Source organism: Argiope bruennichi, chromosome 8 (genome assembly GCF_947563725.1).
Source record: "Argiope bruennichi chromosome 8, qqArgBrue1.1, whole genome shotgun sequence".
NCBI lineage: Eukaryota > Metazoa > Arthropoda > Arachnida > Araneae > Araneidae > Argiope > Argiope bruennichi.
In genome coordinates, this window is record NC_079158.1 from 107805265 (window position 1) to 107828834 (window position 23570).

Consider the following 23570-nt stretch of genomic DNA (forward strand, 5'->3'; position numbering starts at 1 on the left):
CCTTAAAAATTGGTGAACTCTGCTGTCAGTTAATTAGAAGAAATGTTAGTAGTAATTATTTTTTTCCCTTCTTTTTTGTAATAAATTGCGATAACAAAAATAAAAAAAAAATAGTTAACAAGATAATAATTTTTTTTGTTTCCTATTTATTGTATTTTGGAATTACCAAATAAAAAAAAAAAACATTTCTAAAGCACCACTGTCATTTGATGTTTTTGTACTGTTTTCAGGTCTTTCATTTAAGATTTTTAAGACCAGAATTAAAATCAAATAGACAGAAGAAAAGTGAAGTGGAGATAATTTACGAAATATTTTTTTTCCACAAGAAATGCTGACAGACTCTTTAACTGCAACTGGCATAATTATATGAAACAGCAAATTGAATCGGTAAAGATGGTTGAATTAAAAATTGAGAAAGATCAGGTATTGTACATCATATAATTATATTAATAATCATGAATATTTTATTTTTGAATCGTATTGTCTTGTTTCATTTCAATTTCAGCTAAATGATTCGGTTGAAAGTATTTTATCTTCATTTGAAGAATATCTTTGTTTTGATTTTGTGACGTCATTGTCATTACTTTTTCTTTATAAAATATGACTTATATAACATAAATATATTTTTATTAATCATAAGATTTTAAAAAGTGATTTCATTATTAATTTTTATACCTTTTATCTATTGTAATGACTTGAAAGCTTCGCATCGAGTTTTTGAATATAAGACCGGAAAGTTCAATGCTGTAAAGAATTATTAAGGCCACTCTATTTAAAATAACCTATTTTGTTCAGTATTTTTTAATGAAATGATTTGAACAGTTTTTTCTGATGTACTTAAATTCAAAAATATTTGCAATAAGTAGAATTTACGCAGTTGTTGTTTATTTTGCGACAGTTGCGAATTGTCAAGTTGATTAATTAATTCTAGATATTATTTATTAAGTTATAAAAATTAAAAGCAGTTATCAGTAAAAAATAGTTTTGTGTTATTTTTTTTCAGTTTTTGATTGTTAAAAAAGTTTTTTATATAAACAAATCTTAAAAATGACTTTTTCTAATATTTTAACAATAAAACTTTATAAATCGGACAAGATAAACAACTACAACTCATTCAAAATAATTCGAATCTTTCCGTTTTTCCTTTGTAGTTCTTTTTTTACTATGAAATGGTATGAAAGGGGTTTTATATATATATATATATATATATATATATATATATATATATATATATATATATATATATATAATCTTGGCTGCTAAGGAATTTTAAACTTTAAACTGTCCAGGATGTAATAAAACATTAGTAATACTTTATCTGCATTATTATTGATGATTATCTAGCTCTTTATTGCAATTGTTGAATTTTTCTTAAAATCAATATTTTAAAACTTAAACCACAGTTAGTAATTGTAAACTGTATATAAGTTTTTGAATATGCTTGGTATTAAAATCTCATTTTAAATTTTGTTAGATGGATGTTGATGATGCAAAAGGTGAAGGGTTGAAACAGTACTATATAACAAAAATAGAGGAATTACAGGTAAGGATTTTCTAATTCCCTTGTAAAAACTTCTACAATAATTCATCCAATGAGTTTTAGTTAGATTTTATGCTTATGTCACAATGAGAATTTTTTATTAATGTAAATAATTATGAAAATCATATATATCTTCTGAGTGATGTAAGTTGCCTGAATTTATTATTCTCAATTCTTAAAACTAATGAAATATCTGTTGTCGAAATTGTTTTATAATATCATGTTTAATTTTTAATTCATTTTTATAGCTTATTGTTTCTGAAAAGACTCAAAATCTGAGACGTCTTCAAGCTCAAAGAAATGAACTAAATGCTAAAGGTATTTCTTAATTAAATAATTTTGGATAATATTTTTCGTCTCATTGACAGCATTTATTTTCACCTTTTATATTGTTATTGTGCAATTTTAAAGATGTAATCTGAAGTGTAAAATACAGCAAATAACATTACAGAATTGGCAAAAATTTTGATATTGTGCTATAATGCATTTCATTTAGAGACAGTCATTCTTTTAATCTTGCAAGGGGATTAACCCTTGATGTTGGCTCTCAATGTGTTTTTTCACTAAAAAATTTAATAAATATTCTAATTTTTTAAAATTTTCTGAAATAAATAATATGAATATAATATATTTTTTGCGACATCTGCTCTAATTATTATGAAATTTAAATGTGATTCAAATTGCTTCTACTTTATTAGTGTGGAAGCAGTCCATCATGTAAGAAGTCTTAAAATTATGACTTTGATTCTTATAATATTCTAGATTAAGTGCATATTTGGTACATATTATCTACGGCCTAATTCATAGGATAGTGTAAAATATTATTAATAATATTAATAATTAGTCTAATAAAAAGGTTTGGAACTATTGCAACCAAATTATGGTTCTTTAATTTTAAATAGTTTTATATGAAATTGAAAAGTTTTATCATTTAAATGAAGTGTTGATGAAAAAGGGAATATTGTTTATTTTCTATTTATTTTATTGTTTGTGGATTTCCAGACTAAAATCTTAAATTCTTAGCAATAATTCACCAAATGTTAATGTCGATATTCAATTTCTTTGTAGTTCTTTCCTTGTATGTGCAACTTAATATTTGTATTCAAATCTAATGATAATAAAGACCTAGTTAATGTAATAGTATTTTTTTATTCTTTACTTTTCTTGAAAACTTTGGGAAACTATGTGAATGGCTATGAAAAACTATTTTTTCTTTATTATTAATTTTCCTTTTTAGTCCGAATGCTTCGCGAGGAGCTACAGTTGCTGCAGGAACAAGGTTCCTATGTTGGAGAAGTAGTCAAACCAATGGATAAAAAGAAAGTTTTGGTGAAGGTAAGGATTTTTATATCAATAAAAAAGTATTACTGCAATAACTATTAAATCCTTATATTCAATATTTTTCTTTGTCTGTTATGTATTACTGGAAAATGGATAGAAGTTTTGAAAAGTTCATTTTAATTTGCTCTACGATACAATTAATTTTATTAGAATAAAACTTTTATGTTACAATATTAGTTAAACGATTTTATTAATTGTTTTAGATGTTGAAATCATAACAATATATATTTTTTAAAATTATATTTCTGAAAGTTTTTTTTTTACATAACATTATTGAAGTGTTTTCTAATAATTAGTCTACTGTTTCTAGTTATCATATTTTTTTCTGTGCAAATTATTATTTTGGATTGTGCAAATTGCATAATTAGTGAGAGGGAAAAAAATCAATTGAAGTGGTAAAGAGTATTTCATAAAATTATTTTTCTGAATACTTTGCAAATATAATTTTTATCTTTGTAATAATCATATTAATATTTTTATCTGATTTTTAAAATTAATATCCTTCAGAAATATTTGTTATTTTTGAGTTTATTACATATTAACATTTTATCTGCTGTAATGTTTAGAGTTAAAAAGAAAAATGATTCATTCTATCTGAACTAAGATATTTTATTTGTATCTTTTAAGGTGCATCCTGAAGGAAAATTTGTTGTCGACATTGATAAAAATATTGACATCAATGATGTAACACCTAACAGCAGAGTAGCGTTGAGGAATGACAGTTATACACTTCACAAAATTCTTCCTAACAAGGTATAAAACATATCAGTAGATAATTTTTCCAACTCATATTTGAAATAAAACTGCATGCTTTTTATTTTAAATATTAAAAGTATCTGAATCCTCTTCTGAAAACATTAATATCAATAATGGCTTTTGCTAAAATATTTGGTTAAAGTGCAATTCTTTAAACTTTTTGTAAGATGATAATAATTCCTTTGTTATATTGAGGGAAATTTGAAGAAAGTAAAAAGTATAAAGACTTGTATGATAATTGTCCACATTTTATGTAATAATATTTAAATTCAAATTCTGTAGTATTTATAATTTATTTTTGTTTAATGTAGAAGATGTACCCATCTAGATGGGCTGTTATTCTGTTAATAATATGTTGAATATGATTGTCACAGATTAGCTAATGAAAGTTGTAATAGAATATTTTTTGAACACTGGTAGAGTGATTAAAAAATTTTTTAAAAAAAAGTTATTTATATTATACTTTAGAAGCAAGTATGCAGTTTTTTTTTTAAAGTTTTGTTTTGCTGCAGTGACCTTCGAAAGCACAAATCAAGCCTAATTGACTCAAGACAAATAGTAATCCATTAACAGAGAAAATGAAATGTCCATTACAAAATAAAAATAATACCAAAAGAAAATATTAGTAGTAACCTCCAAATGAAATACAGCATTAAAAAATGAAATAAAACATGCAACTAGAGATCCCGTAACTAATTTTTATTCTCTTGACTTTATCTGGCACTCAATCGTATACAGTACACTCCCGATTATCCGCGGAATAGGGTGGCGCTGCCGCCGCGGATAACAAAAATCGCGGATAATCCGAAAAAAGCTAGAAACGGGTATAGCAAAAGAGAAAACAGTCATTCCAACTTTGAAAAATCGTTTTATGTACAATAAAACATAAAATAAACAGCAGGAAATGTTTAACTAACGCTAATATTTTAGTATATCACTCAAAACTAACCTAAAATGCATTTTGTTAATGAAAACAGAAAAGTGCTTTGTACTTACCAGAAGCTCAAGTATACACAGAAAAATTAATACATATGTACTGTTTTAATACTGTAATGTATTATGTAATTACAAAAGCATAACTGTAAAACTACATCTTTTTGAAGAAATCAGTCATTTGTATTTGCTTCTTGCTTTGGAAGCATTTTCTCTTTGCTTGGAAGCAAAAAAAAACGTAGTGTGGCAGGCGCGGATAATCCGCTCCATGGATAATCCGCCCGCGGATAATCGGGAGTCTACTGTAATTCTCTCTTGTTAACCTTTATTTCCTTGCAATGACATCTCTATTCATATGTTCACGAACACTCAAAATAAAACTAATCATTAAAATCAGATTGAAACTAATAATGATCTAATAATAGGAAAATGTTTTGCTAAATAAAATATTAAAAAAAATTGCTATCAGATGTTTAAAATAATTTTCATTATGTGAAACAAGAATATGATGTATTGCAACATGGAACCACAATTTAATAACCTTCTTACCATTTGAAAATTTTCCCATTTATCTTTTGTCTAGTCCTTCAATATACTTAATGTAATTTCCTTAAGTATTCCAGGATCTGTTCCAGATAAAATACAAGCTTACATAACAAAAGTTTCAGATTGTAGCTCTCCAATATTTGATGCAATCCAGCATAAAATATGTAAATAAAACATGATTGTAAACATGAAGTTTACAATCCCATAACTAATTATTATTTATGCTTAGTTACTCACATATATAAAAACAATGAAAAAAAAAGTTTTTAGATACTAAAAGAGCATTACAGATATCAGTTGATAATTGCTTATACTTATTGAATATGGTTGAGAAAAAGTATAATAAACTCATAATTTTCATTTTTTTTTATTCATCTCCATGTTATTTTATTAGGTTGATCCTTTGGTGAGCTTAATGATGGTAGAAAAAGTTCCAGACTCTACTTATGAGATGGTTGGAGGTTTAGACAAACAAATTAAAGAAATTAAGGAAGTCATTGAACTTCCTGTTAAACATCCTGAATTATTTGAAGCTCTTGGCATTGCACAACCTAAAGTAAGTTGAAACGAAGGAAAAAAAATTCTACTTTTTCTTTCTTTCTATTTGATGCTAATAATATTCTTTTATTCAAAAAAATAAATAAATTGTGTGGTTAAAATTGTGTAAACATTTTAAATGTAAATGTGGATAGTATATATAAATTTCTACTAATTATTAAATTACTTAATAGGTAAATCACAAACATTGAATAAAAAGACACTCTGTCTCCAAGAATTAATTTTCTAGAAATTTCTTCACATAAGAAAATTAAATTTTAATGTGTGTTTTTTAGCACTAAACCTACCAGCATTTCACCCATACATTAGAACTGCCTTTGGAAAAAATTGTCATTTGATTGCTTGCTGTAGGTTTGATATTAATATTTTAACTATGTAATTATTTCTGAGATTAGTCAATTCCTCCCCTTCCCCCCCTTTGATTTACTTGAACTAATGTTTATAATTTTCTCATGTGACAAGTTATCAGTGCATAGTAAAAGCACATTATGCCTTCCTTATGTCTTTTTTTTAAATTTTTAAATGCTTTTGAAATAATTTTGATGTAATTAATCATTTATATAAAATCACCTTGAATAGAAAAAAAAATTATCTTCCATTGAAATATGTTGCATAAACTTTTTCCATGTGCTTAATTAAATTTAATGTGCTAATATTAAATTTAATTAATTTTTTTTAATTTGCTTCTACATTGAGTGATATAGAAAATTTAATAGTAATCTCATTTTATATATAAGAAACTAAGTAAAATGCCGAATGCTTAATCATATATAGTTTAATTGTATACATAAAGATAATGAATTTGAAAGCTCTGTCTTGAAATAGGGAAAGGGCCTTAGATTTTTAAAATGTGAAGACGAAGAAATATTGAACATTCAGAAGAAAAAGCATTTAAAATTGTAATTTGCAAATATGTTTTTGTCATCATAATTAAAAATTTAAGTAACTTCTGAAATATTGAAATGATTTTTGAACAATATACAACTTTGAAATTTCGAATTAGAAGATCAGAATCAGAAAGAGCAATGAAATAAACCATTAAAAGTAAGAATAAATATTTTGGTTCTCTTTTAGGTATTTTATCTCAATCCACTAAAAAAGAACTTTAATGATAGCGTATTTTAACTTGAAATATTTAAAATTACAATATTTCATTTGCCTGATTTAAAAATGAATGAAATTATAAACATTTTTCATTTACTTTTAGGGTGTTTTACTTTATGGTCCACCAGGTACTGGAAAGACACTTCTTGCAAGAGCTGTGGCTCACCATACAGATTGTACTTTCATTAGAGTATCGGGTTCTGAATTAGTACAGAAATTTATTGGTGAAGGTTCTAGGATGGTGAGGGAATTGTTCGTCATGGCAAGGTGAATATGTGCATGTTTCTTATTATTTTTTAAAAATAATTTTTAATATTACCTGATTATTATTACTTTCTGTATAAGGAAGGAAGGAATTCTTACATTCTTTAAAAAAAAAAAAAAAAAAAGAGGCTGGTGGAAGTTTACAGTTATAATTATGTTTTTAAATCAATATTAAGTAATAAAATATTTGTCTATGATTCAGTGTGATACTCTACTAACTTAAAACTAGTGACATATAGACTAATTTCTGAATGTTTTTAAGTTTAGCTTTAATTATCTTAAATTATTTTATTCTTTAAGGCTAAATTAACTACTACATTGTTTGTGAATTCCAATTTTTTTAGAGGTTTTTGTAGTAATATCATAATTTAATATTGTATTGTCTAATTTCTGTAATTAATCCATTGTATAAATATTTTTACAATCAGTTGGCATAAAAGAAGTTAGGAGATAGATTTGGACCCCCCCCCCAAAAAAAATGACCACTAACTGTGAATTATAAATTGTAAATTTCATGAAGCGATTTTGGTGAAAATAATTTGACATGAATGTTCAATTTGTTGAATAATTTAGAATCAGCTAAATTTAAATTGAAGAATTAGTAATTTCTGTTATTGTTCAAAATTTTGTAGCAAGAATGTTTTATAATCATTTAAAATAATTCAATTAATTGTTTTATATTCAATTAATGTTTTATATTCAAACGAAGTAATTTTTAGTTATATTTAAAGATGTTTCATTATTTTTGATTAGACTAAATTTACATGTTTAAATTTTCACATTTTTTTAAAGAAATATATTAATGTTTTGTACATTGAGTCATTTTGTATTTAAAAACCATTGTTTGCTTAGTAATGGTGAAAAAAGATCCATCATTTGTAATATTTTTATTTTCAGAGAGCATGCCCCTTCTATTATATTTATGGATGAAATTGATTCCATCGGTTCATCTCGGATTGATGCTGGATCTGGAGGTGATAGTGAAGTTCAAAGAACTATGCTTGAACTGCTGAATCAGTTAGATGGATTTGAAGCTACAAAAAATATTAAGGTTAAGAAAATATCAATGATATTTATTCACTGTGCATTTTTTTTGGAAGTTAAACTTGCTTGTTTGATTATTTTGATATTTACGACATGTAAACATGAAAAATTTATTAATTTTTTTTCTGTAATAATTTTTATTGTTAATTTATTTTGCTACATTTAATTGTTACATTGCAAATGTTTGTGCAAATATATGAAAAGGTGTTATATGTGTTAAAATCAAACAGTTTAATAGGGAAGGGAAATTTGAGGGTGCATAAATACCTTTAATTGTTTAAAGATTTGTCTTCAAATTTTTATTGAACTAAAAATTTTCCAGTTTGTCAATGATATAATTTTGTAATTGTTTCTTCCTTCCTCTCCCTGTTATCCTGATGTTCTAGAGCAATAATGAACAAACTACAGCCTACAACCAGATATAGTAAAATTAGAAGTTTCGTCTAGCTAATCAATGCAACCTGGTTCAAACCCCAGAATATTAGAAACATTTAAAAATGCAGCTGCAGGCTCATTTATCACATTTGTTTGAAAGGTTATTCAGCTAAGATTTTAAGAATATTTATATTTTGTGTCATGGGGTTATATTATAAATTATGTTGATCTGTCAAAAGTTATATTGACTCCAAAAAAAAGTTTGCACAATCTTATTCAAGTGTTTGGAAATTTTATGCATATATATATATATATATATATATATATATATATATATATATATATATATATATATATATATATATATATATATATATATTCTCAGAGATAATGCATTTTAATATTTTAAGAACTTATTCATCAATTAATAGTTAAATTTAATTAAATATTGATTTTATTTAAGAAACTCATGGTAGTTTATTTGAAAAAAAAAGTAATAATTCCCTAATATTTATAATAATAAATTATAATATAGGCTAAAATAAATTCAATAAAAAGCTATTTTAAAACAGCAATAAAAATTTATTAAAAAATAGTTTTCCTGAAGGATGTATTCAACCATGCTTTGTAATATCATTACATTCTATGAAAAGCAATTAATTTTTCATTGTGCAAATTGAAATGATTAATATAATTTCTAAGATTTGTTTAATCTTTATTTTATAATAAACTATTTTTGCCTCAATTTAAGTTTTCCTGTTACATAAATTAAGAACTTCAATTATCCAACTAAGGGGAATTGTAATCATCTTAGAGAAACAATAGCTAGGAATAAAAGCTACATATGGAAATTTTATTTACTGGATATTTTTCTGAAATTGGACAGGGTTACTTTTTTTTTTTTTTTTTTTTTGTAAAATATCTTAAGTTGATCTATGATATGTCTTATGTTAAAAATCATCCTCATATATAAACAATTTGAAAAAAAAAAATATAAATTATTAATTTATATATAATTTTATTGTAGATTTATTTTATCTGAATAGAATTACAAGTTTACATTTTTTGTAAGAAGATGTATTATTTCTGTTGTATGTTTTTTATATTTATGAATGTTTCTTTGTAGGTCATTATGGCTACTAACAGAATTGATATTTTGGATCCTGCTCTTCTAAGACCAGGTCGTATTGACAGAAAGATCGAATTCCCTCCTCCAAATGAAGAAGTAGGTTGAAGAAGCTGTCTTGATTGATTTTAAAATACTGTGCTATATGGAAGCTCTTTATGTATTATATTTTTTTATCATAGGCAGTTGATTTCTTGATTTATTCACATCCGCACTTTATAATATGTGGAATTTAAAATGTTGTTTTCAATCCCATATTTATAATTTGGTGGTAGTGGGGTAATATAATAGAATTGTAACTTTAAAAAAAATGAAAGGCATGAATATGAACTTAAATTTTACTTTTATGTTCATGTTTCATTGTTTTAGCATCAAAAATTTAAAATACAAGATGTTCAAAAAGTATGTTTTATGTTTTTAATATATAAAATAATAAGAAATAAATCAGAATATAGAAGTAACAAGCATGCATTTACTTTTTTTGATAATATCACATTTTTTAACAATTAATCAACAGCAAAAAAAAAACAACCCTATTAGTATATTTTAGTATCTTGAGAACTTCTACTAAGCCATTTGTATTTCGGTCTTGTCAAAATACTACCCATTATCATACATTAGTTCTGCCATTTATATATTGAATTTTTGATAGTATTTGGTTTGATTCTTGCCTACATTAGTGATTTAGTAAAACTTGCGTCTTTTCTTGGGAAGAGTCCATATTGAATCCAGAATGATAGTATCATTGATTTGTTGCCATTTAATAGGGGGGAAAATTGTTATTGATTAACTTTAAACGACACATATTTATATATGTCTTTATTGGTTACATTTTAAAAGCGCGTAGATACTTTTGGAACACCTTGTAATTAAATGTTTGTTTTTATGAAGTAATTAATGTTATTTATTATTGCTGGTTTGAGTTATTTACTATATATGCTGTAAAAGTATTTTCTTTAATGTCCAAATAAATTTATTGACAGGCTCGACTGGATATTTTGAAGATCCATTCTCGTAAAATGAATCTAACCAGAGGTATCAATCTACGCAAGATTGCTGAAATGATGCCTGGTGCATCAGGAGCAGAAGTGAAGGGTGTATGCACAGAAGCTGGCATGTATGCTCTGAGGGAGAGGCGGGTTCATGTGACGCAGGAAGATTTTGAAATGGCAGTCGCTAAGGTAATTTTGTTTGGATTGATAAACATAAATGCAATTTTCATTTAAGTATATAAGTTTGAAATTACTAACATTATGACTTGTATATATGTTAAAGCAGGTTCTAAACAATTTATTTCCATTAATTTAATATATCTAATCATATGTGTTAACAGTGAAAAATTACTTTTTAAAGAACAAAAGTTATCATATTGAGTCTATGTAAGAATTTTCTTATTTAATTGCATTTTTAAAATAAATTTGATTAGAAATATATTTGTTTTCAAGTAATGTCTACCGTAATATAGAATAAAAGATGCTGGTGATTTTTTAAAACATTTAAAAAAATTTCCTTACTGTTATGAAAAGCAAATGCATGCAAACTTGCAAATGTGTTATTTATGAATATCATTGAAGTCAATTGAGCATTATTAATCTATTTAATTGTTGGACATAATCTTGACAAATGTCTTGACTGCTGCTTAAATGTGTAAATTTATTCATTTCATACAATTTAATTGAATATACGCTCACTTTTTCATCATAAATGTTGATTATTCACTTCATTCAAATTGCAATCAAATATTTTTTTGCAATATGTACTAATATTTAAAAAATTATTATTTGCAGCCTAGATAATTAATAAAAACTTACATTATGCATATCCAGTCAAACAGCTACAATTTTATAGGAATATTTTATTAAATTAATTGCATACATTGGATTTTACCTTAAAAGTGAATATATGTCGTTTCTTTTTAATTATAGAATTGTTGGTTTTAAATTATGTACTTTTTCTGATATTGATGATTTAAAACAGAATAAGAAAGTTGAATTTAAAAAGTATTGTGAAACAGAATTTCTGTTTATTCATGTAATGTTGCTATTTTTTATGCTGAAGATTTGTTTAGTTGGAACTATTATGCACTTGTTCAGAAAACAAAAACAAGAAAAACCTCTTCTGATTATATTTATTATTTATGATTAGTTTTTATTTAATTATTTTTAATATGGCAATTTCTATACTCATGGCAAATTGCCAGGATATATATATATATATATATATATATATATATATATATATATATATATATATATATATATATATATATATATAATATAAGAATTTTGATTCATCAATATTTGGAAGATAGCAGAATGTTAAATTTAACATTTATAATGTGTTTGATTATGGAAAACAGCTTAGTTATGTTTCATGAAATGTTCAGATTCTAAATGCTGGAAAAAAAATAACTAAGCTATTGCTGTCATTTAAGAACTAAGAAATGTCATTAAGAAAAGTAATTTATAACATTAAGTGCTTTTTCCTTTAAGATTTCTTAAGTGCTTTCTTGTAAAGTATAAATTATTTATACTTTAAGTGCATTCTACATTCGAAAGCTTTTTATTTTCCTTTGCTAATTATGGATAATAAAAAATATTGTGTGTTAATGTTGTTTTATTTATTTCTTACAGGTCATGCAGAAAGATGCTGAGAAAAATATGTCGATTAAGAAATTGTGGAAATGAACATTTATTTTTCTTTTCATGTTGTTTTATTTATGCACATCAAAATTCATGTGGGAAGATCCTAGTAAAGGAAATAAAACAATTAGTACTTTTGTATTGTATTTTGTTTCTGGATTCAAATTTATTTTCTCTTTCACAAGAGAACTAACAAAGGAATATGTATATTCATAAATAAAATTTCAAGAATTTATGTATATATATGAGGAAAAAAATCTTTGAATAGGAAAGGAAAGCTGATATCTCTTATTATGACCATTCATTTTATCATTATAAGTTTCTTGTACTATAAAAAATTTGAGTTGGTATTTTTTTCTTTTGTAACATATAAAGAAATGAAAAGTGCATATGAAAGCCAAATTGCACATTATAAACAAAAACATGAATTACAATAAGAGGAATGGAATTCAGATGAATTGCAAATGAAGTTGCTGACAATTTGAAAGCAGAGAAATGCTGTTTTTACAATACTGTGACAAAAGTAATGACATTTCTCGACTAGACTAAATTGTTAACAGAAGAATGCTAAAATCATCTATTGAATTCACATAAATTTAATTTCACATACTGCCACATTCATGTATTTTTATTCTTTATATATTTAGAATTATTTTATTTCCATGGCACTACTAGTTATGCTGCTGTTCTGTATTTGTTTTGTATGAACTGTTCCCCTTTCTTTTCTTTACTCAATTCTCACTATGTTTGTCCTTTTCCTTAGAATTTGCTTATTTTATTTTACTTTTTGCCTTTGCTTCGCATTTTCTTGTTCAGAATTTTAATTTCATTTAAGAGTTTTTGTTTGCTTATTATTGGTTTTGCTTTCAATCTGAATATTTCTTTTATTTTATATATTATTTTTCTTTTCTCTCTGTAAAAAATAAATGCTGTAATTAAATCTATATTATATTTTTCATCTAATTCTGCAGTGAGTTTATAAAATAATTGTATAGTATTGTAAAATCTTTTTTAATATTAACACTTCTCATTTGGGATGCTGGATTCAAACTTAATTTTTTTTTTTTTTTTTTTTTTATGTTATCACATTAAAGAGATGAAAGATTTTTTTTGGATGATTGTATTAATTAAATGTTGCATAATTGGAATTTGTAGAAAATACAATTTTATGTATGTATTTCTTTTTTTTTTTTTTTTTTTTTTTTTGCTTTTGAATTGATATTGAAATACATATTTCATCAGCATAGACATACTCTTATGTCTAGAATTTGTAAATTTCCTTCATTGTCAAAAATTAATTTATCAAAATGGATGCTGTTCTATTTCAAAATAAATATTTAGTTTCTTGTCAAAAAGAAAAAGAATTTGACACTATTAAAGTTGTTTGTCTTTTTTAAAGCATTTTTTCTTTGAAATTGGTAAAATTGGTATTTAATTTGATTTAAGGGAATGCAATATTTTTGTTTATTTTTAAATTTTATTGAAATTTTTATAAAATGTTCATTTTCTGAAATAATTATTTTCATCAGATAACATATAGTTTATTTAACCAAAAGAATTACTGCGATGCTGTTTTTTGAAATTGCATCTACATAATGCTTAATACTTGTATACATTTTTAACTTTTTTGATATGTATAAAGGTTGAATTTTATAGTTAATCTTTCATTAACTTCTGATGGGTGTGTTAAGAGACTTCATGTTTTGTATATTTAAGCTTTCTTGATGACAATGCATTCATATTCTAAAATTAATTATTAGTGTTTTTAATTTCATATCAGTAGTATCATCTGTTAGTAATAAAAATGAGAAATTTATTTTATGATTTTATAATGTATATAATAGCAAATTGCAAACAGGGAAAGTAATTAAAATAATTTTTTAGCTCAGTAATAAATGCATTTTAAATATTTTATTACATTTATTTCTGTCTTAAATTATAAACGTCTCGATTTGATAAATATAACAGAAAACAGTGGAACAAAGGTGGAGAAAATGCTCATATTATTGAAAAACTATGAATGCTTAGTTTTAGATGTAATTGGAAGTACCTATATAATCTCAAATTCAATTTTGTATTGCTGTGCTGTATTTGAATTAAAATATACAAAAATGTTATTTCAAAATTACACATTTTATTAATAATCTGATTAGTAAAATACTTTGTTTTAAATATTATATGTAAAATATGAAAAGGTATTATAGCCTTATATCAAAAAATATTTTACACACAAACACACACACACAAAAAGAAATATTGCACATTATCCTGCTTTAATAAACATTCTTTTAGTACTTCTTTTTTTCTTTTTCTTTTTTTTTTCGTCAATATTTCTGAAAAAAAAAAAAATATTCCTGGATATTAGCTTCTAAAATTTTACCTTCTCTTGATTGGTCAGATTGGAAGTACAGAATGTTCACAAATACATTTTGCAATTCATAACTTTTTGCGCACATTTTATGAATAGAAGCTGATCAAACTTTGGAAAAAGAAAATTCATTTTATGTATTCAGGAACTTTGTTCAAGTAGATTCTGCAAATTCTCTTAATTCTAACACGCACTTAATAAAACTGCTGACTGAAGTATTTTCTCACACGTCGAACAAAGGGATAAAAAACCCTAATGCTTACAATTTCCTTTCAGATATCTAAGATTCCCTTTCCTGAAATGACAGCTGTTAAAGAAATCCCTATCAAAATCTGATAGTAAAATCACTGAAGTAAAAAATTTGTCTCCTTTGCTCTCGTGTCGCGATGTAGGTTGACGTATCACTAATCACTTTTTCATTGTACAAATTATGACGCCCGGGATGAAATAAAATCAAAATTCAAAAATTTCTTAAGTTTCTTCTTTTCGACCACACAACTGTTAAAATATGTTTATATGTTGTAATGACACGAGCATAATACATGTAATACATATAAAAGACACTCAACTCAAACAAAACGCAGCACTCAGACTTTTCTTTAGAAATATCTATTTAAATGCACAGCAAAAGCACAACCGTCCTTCTTCCTCTGACACACAAGTTCTCAGTCATATCACATAAAAAAACAATAACCCTCAACGGCAGCGTCGAATCTCGCCAATTGTTTCCGCAGGCATCGCCAATAGCGGCCAAACATCACACATGTATATAAGGTCCATTTCTCTTCCTAAGCTGATAACTTCACGAGAAACATTTTAAAGTTATATAAAATTTTAATTTTTACTTTTTAAGTAATGCTAAATTTGTTTTCAGAACAATTTTTTCTTCAGTTGTTATTATTATTTTACTTTATCGGATACGAAGTATACAAAAAAAAACATTGTAATTGTCAAAAAATAAATCGAGCTTGAGATTTTAACAATTTTCCACATTTCAGACCTTCCTGAATCGGAAAAACACATTTTAGCATTATGTGCATCTGTCTCACTCAGTCAGCTTGAGGCTAACAACTCAAAAACGCTCTGAGATAGAAAAATAGTATTTGAAATTCTGAAATTTGGTAATGGAATTACTACCAAACTTATAAAGGCCGCGGAGGCTTGGTGGTAAGGTCTCGGCTTGTGATACGTAAAGTTTCAGGTTCGAGACCCGATTCCACCGAAGAACCGTCGTGTAAGGGGGGTCTGTTGCACGTTAAATCCGTCGGCATCAAACGTCCTTCCACTGGTGTGGTGTGGAGAGGGGGCTCGGGTGTCGTCCTCGTCATCTGACCGCGGTTCAAAATTCCGAGGTCCGTCCCAAAATAACCCTAGTGTTGCTTTAAAACGGGACTTTAATATAACTAAACTAAACCAAATTTGTAGATTTTATCAAATTTTGAACCAAATTCATCAAACGGTGGACCGTCTGTATTTTCGCACGCATGTAAAAGTTATAACTCATATATGCAATGATTTAAACCAATAAAAATTAATATGCTTTCTTGTGACTACAACTGCAGTTTTGCATCAAACTTTAGTGTCAATCGGTCGGCAAAAAGACGCCAAATCTATATATATTCTCGCGATAGATTCAGTAAAATTGCTCGATTCACGAGAAAGATCTATATTTCGTGCCATTGTTTATCAATGGCATTCGAGGTATTCGTGGCCTTACCAAAAGTTCACAATTTTATGCGTAGGTGGATGTTTGATGAGACCTTTTTTGGAGAGTACGTGAGAAAATCCGGAAAATACTCCCATTGGTTGTACTATATGCCCCAATGGTTGTTTGCCTTTGAAAGAAGATTCTTGGAATAGTTTGAATTTGCTTTTTAATGGAATGTACTGGAATGAGATTCATCTTTGGTGAATTAGTTGATATAAAAAAATCTTCAAATATTTCTGAAACATATTTTTTTTTTCAAATTAAAAAAAAATATTTCTAATATAAACTTTAGTTTAATATTAAACAGAAGAATCGACAATAAAAATAAAAAATAAATTCCAGATTTAAATAATTTAGAGATTGCAATAACTTTACTACAGTTTTTGTAAATTTATGAAAAAAAAAAGCATTTTTTTCAAGTGAAGTAACAATTTCTGTTTATTACACTTTCTTTTTTTAGTTCATTATTGCATAAAATAATTGGATTATTATAAAGATTTTGTCATTAATATTGTTATCAGTTATTTTTTCTATCAAGCGCGAACATGAAATTCTTTCTGATATCCGAAAAAAAAGAGGAGAAAAAAAAATATATATATATATCGTTGTTAACACTAGTTGGAGAAAATTCTTCTTTTAGAATTCTGCTTTCATCCGTTTTATTTTTAATTATCTTCCATTAAATTAAATTTTAAATTGCGTTATTGTTATATTAAATTAAAAAACCCTTTGTGAATATATTTCAAAATTGAGTTTTATATTAAATATATCATTTTAATTTAATTAAAACGAAGAGATACGGCTTTCGTCCCAATAAAATCCGAGATGATGAATTATTTCTTTAAAAAAATTTCTTCCAAATATTTTTTTTTTTTTCAAGTTGTTATTAATTTTTTACATTCTCGGATATGAAATATACAAAAAAGCATTTTAACACGCACGTATACGCAAAAGAGAGACAGAAAAAGGAACTTTTCTACATTTGATCTAAGTCTTCACATTATCCCGGATATTTAAAATTATCAGAAGGTCCGTAGCAATGTGATAAACAATTTCATAATCATTGTACAAATGAAAATATAATATTTGGACCAGTTATTTCATTTTTATATTTTTTTTTCTTCATGAGGTCTTTATTTTATTTTATTTATTTATTTATTTATTTTTTTTTTTTGCAACTCGCAGAATAATTTGTCGACTAGTGGTTAACTTTTAAATATGTATTTCACTGATTACGATACGTTTTGATAATCACAGAAAACAGTATTTTATTTCGTGATTTTTATTTTTTAATTATACTATATTTATGAAAGATTCGTAAAATGTTTCGTATTCTTTTGAAATATGCACAATCTCATAAGAGTTTTATTATTTCTTTACAATGAATTGGTAGAAATAAAATTTAATTTTAATATGCTAATAACGCATACATTATTATAAAAATAATGCTAAAATTGCAGAAATATTTACGAAGATTCATGCAAATTTATTCTAAATCTTCAATGTTTACATTTTTTCATTTTTTTTTATTTGCGCTTTCTTTTGTATATGTAGTATAGAGAAAGCATAATAATCATTAAAAAACTCGAATTCGATTTTGACGAATCTTTACGTTTTAGACTCCAAAAGTTCGAAAAACACATATTTAGAAAATGTCCGTCTGTCTGTCTGTCTGTAATAAAGATAACTCAAAAACATTTGGAGGTAGGCGAATGAAATTTGGTATATATTACATCAAATTTTCAGACTTCTGTCAAATTTTGAGTAAAAGGTAGTTTTAATTTTGTTTAGAGGAAATTAGTCTCTCCTGCTGCTCCAATATATGTTAAGATTTCTACAAAATTTTCTACTACAGATTCTACTAAATTTTAAATAAAATCTATTCCGGTGAAATTCATCTGTCCGGATACTCGAAGAGAATTAAATAGGTAGAATTCAGTACACAGATTTAACATCTATAGTGTAAACACTTGTCAAATTTTGTGTCAAATCCGACAAGAAATTGACCGTTTGTTGTACTGTACTTTCAGAAACATGCAAACACGATAAGTCCAAAACGCAGTGATTTAAATATATCGGGTTTGGTACGGTATTTTGTGACTACAAGTGCAGTTTTGTATCGAATCTTTGTTCCAATCGGTTGTCTATAGTACAAATTCTATTTTAGTATAATATTAATTGGTGATTCGAAGTGAGCAGTGGACCGTACTTTTGCTTAAACTTCTTTATTTACACTACATACACTCCTTTTGCAGTGAGTAGATCATATAATACATGGCTGATTGCGGTTGGCTTTGTTAAACTTTACAAACTGAAGTTGTTTACAGCTTCTGCGGGGGCTGGGGGGGGGGCCGATGCGGGTCAACGTTCTAATGAACCCCTGAAATATTCGACCGGAAGGGCAGGTAATGGGGTTGCCGCAATTTTAAGATTGCCAAGTTTGGCGTTAAGCGACATTCGCGTGAACATTACTGATATATCAGGGATAAATCCAAAACACTCACCAAGAATGACACGCTAGATTCAGTAAAAATGCTAAATTCACACCAAAAGTTTATATTTCATAACTACTGTACGCCAAAGCCATTCAAGGTAATCTCTGGTATTGTAAGTTTATTAGAGAGTATGCGAGAAAGTGTTCGGAGACTATTCTCACTGGTTTATTTTTAGCGAAAAGAAATAATTATTGAATTGAATTAATAAAATAGGTTACTGCACCTTATTCAAAATCTTTATCAGAAGAATGAAAACATTTACGCGTCGAATTATGAATACTTTTAATATGCTCAAATTTTGTTGACATGTGAAAAATATTTAAATTTCAAAATATTCTATCTTTAGTTTTCAAAATTGTTCATGACTCTTTAATAACAGATTTAAAGTCACAGTCTAACCAAAAACATAGATAATTATAGATATTTATCAAAATATAACAATTGACAATATTTTTATTGAAATTTAGAATAAGAAAGTTTTGGGATATATTTTTATTATGGTATGATACTTATTAACTAGTTCAAATTTATGAAACAAATGACTTGTTGATGTGGTACGAAGTTTAATGAATTTGTAAAAATAGGCTTTATATCATTTAAATAATCTGGATATTTTTAACTTTTTAAATTCAAATTATCTTCAATTGTGGTTTAGGAGAATTTTATAATTGTTTATATAGAAAACAAGTAATATATATAAAAAAAATTTAATTCAATTCCTACTTAGGTCAACAAAGAAATTTTTTATTTTTGTTACTTTTTATTAAATAATAATCAAAAAATTATTAAATATAAAAAAATATCAAAAAAGTATTGATGTTCGCAAGAATCGAACTCGCATTCTTCTCTTTCATGTGAAAAATACTGAAATCCTGGCATTTTACCAATTGAGATACCGCCTGTTGGTTTCAATTTTCATTACAAACTGCTAAAACTCTATTTAAAGTATTAAAAATTAATTAAATTTAATTAATGAATTAATAATTGAAAAAACTGTATTAACATCAAGTGTCATCCACTACAGGTTTAAAAAACCTGTATTTGAACTTGAGTGGATGAATAAAAGTATTTATTTAATAAAAAGTATTTTATTAATTTGAAAATTTGAACAAGATATATATATATATATATATATAGGGAAAATGTGAACTAATAGTAAGAATTGGGGGAAAAAAAATCATGTACCAAAAAAAAAAAAAAAGTGAGAGATGCACAGGTACTGTTCGATTCAACCTGTCTCAGTATAATTCCATACAAGGCTGAGATAAAAAAAACAAAAAAACTGAATTACTCAAAGTTAATACATTAAATAGAAAAAAAAAAATCCTAAACAAATATATAGATTAAATTTTAAATTAACATAATCAAAAATTTGTTTTATGAACTTCAAGAAACGCATTCAGGATTTCCAATGCATCTAAATGCCCGCCAGTTGCTTGCAATACACTTGCAACCTTTCCCAAGGTCCAAAATTTTATGCGGCGTGAAGGGCATAACACCGTTATTGTTCGAGAAAGTTTTGTAGTAATCACTCCTTCTGATATTTTTTTTTTAACACTTCCATTTACTTGCTCACATTTCCAATTTTTTTACACTTACTTTTTTAATTAACGTACATGTTCTAGAAATATTGCAATCAGTCTCTAAGATAGCGATCAGATATGATAGTGCTAATTAGTTTTCAAATTAGCCGACGCATTGTTATTTGACGGCGCTGTTTTCAATGAAAATGACTTTTTAATTAGCCTGCAACAAAAGTACCAAGGAAGGCAGATCATTGCAATTGATACCTCTTATATATTTTACTCCGGCCTTATTACAGAACTTGTATATTTAAATTCATCTCACTTAATGTCTCCAGAAACTACTTTTCATGTAAATCGAATAACACATCAGATTCTCGTAATATGATTGAAACAATTTTCTTTGGAAATCGATGACTCAACATTAATTTCACTACAAGATAAGTGATAATGAATAACAAATTACTGCATTAAAAAAAGTCCACCAAATTTCCATCACATTTCTGCTTGATTGCTATGGAATTACTTTTTCAAGCAGAATGAGAATTCATTATGGTATTATTCCTTAAACACGGCGCCAATCATCGCCAAATTAAATTATTGGCATCATGATAGTTGTGGAACACTACAAGAAAAAGTATCTTTATTATAACATATTATAAAAGATTTAAATATTCAAAGGAAATATGTAACAAACTGATGTATGCCAATCAGTTGATGAGAATTTGGCGATCAAATGGTCGTTATCAAATTTTTTCCCCCGGTCGCTCTGTTGCCACATGTGCTGCTAGGGAACTCGTTTTCGCCAAAGCTGATTGTTTAACAACAACCGGTTACTGTCTGTGTAGCACGTGAAAGAGCAGCATCTCACATACCTTCTTAGTTCGTTCATTTAATTCTTCGAAATAGATTCCCTATTGAGTTTCGTTATGGAGTTTTTGGCATTTTTATGGATATTTTTTCTTCTTTCATTCTTAGTAGGTTTTGTTTTGTTTATAATTTATGCTGACGCTGATTTAACACTTTTATTTTATCATTCTCTAAATCGTCCAAGAGGTAAGTTCCGGTTTTCTACTATCTCTTGAAGAAAGTAATTTTTAGGCATATGGCTTATATATTCATTATGTTAATAGAAACAAATAAAATTTTGAAATAAGCATTGATTGATTTTTAAAAAAAATCTTTGGGTTATGATGTTAATTGAGATGTTTTCTGATTAAAGGGGGGGGGGGATATGTTAAGTTTTTAAAATATCGCCGAGTTTTTATGAGAATATTTCTTTTAAATTATAAATAAATGGCTGAGTTGATTTATTTTTCTGAATTTAAGGGGGTATAATTGATTAATTTTTGTAGGAGATTTATTAACTTTTTGAAAAACTTTATTGTTTTATAAGTATTTGTTCTTCCTTCAAAAGCTGGAATTTTCCCTTTCGCTTTTTTAAAAAAAAATATTGTATCATCTTATATTTATGCTTTATAAAGCTAAAAAAATGAAATATATTATTTATAAAAGTTAATTGTTGGAGTTTTTAAAATAAAAGAACATTATCTCTATAATTCTCTTAAAGTACATGTGAACTGTTGCTTTTAATTCCTGTTTATTAATATTTTTACTAAAATATCTGCATGTTAATCAGATTTTATAGCAGTTTATCTCATGATTAATTATTATGTATCTATTACTTTCAATTTTTAAGGTTGTATTGCAGTTTTTTTTTTTCTTTATGATTTTAGCATTATATTAGTCAAATATTTACAAGATTGCTATTATAATGTAACATAATTGAAAAAAAAAAAAAAATCCTTTAAATGCTGATCTGTGTCCTTTAAACACAGAACATCCTTTAAATGTTTCTGTGTTTCATAGTTTATTAAAATGCTTCCTCATTATTCAGACGAGTCGTTGCATTTTAATTGTGCTTTTAAGTTTCATTGCATTTATATAAATATTTGAGAAATCATGTGCAGTAAAATAGTATCAAAAAGTATTTAATCAATATGAGTAGCATTAGATTTCTTTTCTCTCTTTCCCTCAATTTAAATAAGCTATTTTTAGTTTATAGGCTATTCAATTATGCTAAGAAATCTTTATAATAAATTAATATCTGATCTCTAAAATAATATTTAATTCAAAAAATGATGTGAATTTAAATTACCATACCTTCTGTATTTGAGATTCAGTTTTAAGCAATTTTGGGTACTTTCTTATTAACGCCACCGCAGCTACAGATTTGGCTTTTTTTAAGTGCTTCTAATCTACACCTAAAATTTTTGCGACATATATATATGCGAACAACATTATTACTCTTTATTGGCGCATTAGTGCAAAAACCACCAAATCTGTAACTGCTGTGGCATTAAAAAGTAAGTACCCAATTTTATATTTATATTTATAAATTTGTGAATTAGTACAAGAAAATTTTGTATGGAGTTACAAACTTTTTGTAACTTAAAGTTAAAACATCTGTTTCTTTAAGTACCTTGATTCTGATTTTATTGATAAAGACAGAGATCATAGCTTATTTAAACAGCTTTACAAATAAAAATTCTTTACCACAAATCCACCATTAGCTTTTTTTTAAAGCTGTTTGATATCTGATATTTTTTGCTACAGTGAGTTGGGAAAAATTATTTCAATAAAGAATGTTTTGATACTAAATACATTAAAAAATAATTAGTATCTAATATTTATTTACATAATACTGAATAGGTAATTATTAAAATGTCTAATTTAACTCTAATAAGAAAATTATTTTAAAAATTTGAGTATTTGAGATAAAAATAATTTGTTATGAGCCTGTCATTTTAGATAAAATATGCAAATTTTATTCTGAGGGGAGAGGACATTAAATGCATTGCCCAGTTTAATAATTCATAGTAAATGATTATCAATCAAGGCACGAGTAAAATGTAAAAAAAACATGATTATTCTTATAGAAAATTTTTAATGCTTTAAATGTAAAGATTTGAATAAACTAAAATTTCAAAAAAAAAAGTTTGAATTTTCTTTGTATGACTCTATAAAACTGTGAATTTAAAAAGAAATTACTTTATATTTATTATCAAAAAATTAAGTATTTTAAGTAATACTGAATAACTCACCAACACGTGATCTTAGAAAAGTTGAAAATAGAAAATTTAGATATTCTGAAGTCATAGATTGTAAAATCTGTTAAGATAAGAGTTTCTGAAAATTTTTAGCAATACGATAAACAAATAGGAGGTTTTAATTCTCTTGCTTTATT

General features: G+C 25.9%; 2 protein-coding genes across 2 annotated transcripts in view; both read left to right on the forward strand.

Moving 5' to 3' along the window:
• Positions 1–284: 284 nt before the first annotated feature.
• On the forward strand, positions 285–12375 carry LOC129981315 (26S proteasome regulatory subunit 8). The gene is made up of 11 exons (XM_056092104.1): positions 285–423; positions 1475–1543; positions 1789–1858; positions 2778–2875; positions 3509–3634; positions 5511–5672; positions 6882–7045; positions 7940–8093; positions 9588–9686; positions 10571–10768; positions 12221–12375. Exons 1-11 carry the CDS (start codon positions 367–369, stop codon positions 12272–12274), a joined length of 1251 nt encoding a protein of 416 aa, XP_055948079.1. The 5' UTR covers positions 285–366; the 3' UTR covers positions 12275–12375.
• An 8636-nt stretch (positions 12376–21011) lies between these two features.
• The window catches only part of LOC129981238 (dehydrogenase/reductase SDR family member 7-like), a 34971-nt gene continuing 32412 nt past the window's right edge, over positions 21012–23570 (forward strand). The window contains exon 1 of the mRNA XM_056091997.1: positions 21012–21379. Coding sequence (XP_055947972.1) covers positions 21253–21379 — 127 coding nt within the window. The 5' untranslated portion in view covers positions 21012–21252. The remainder of the gene's footprint in view (positions 21380–23570) is intronic.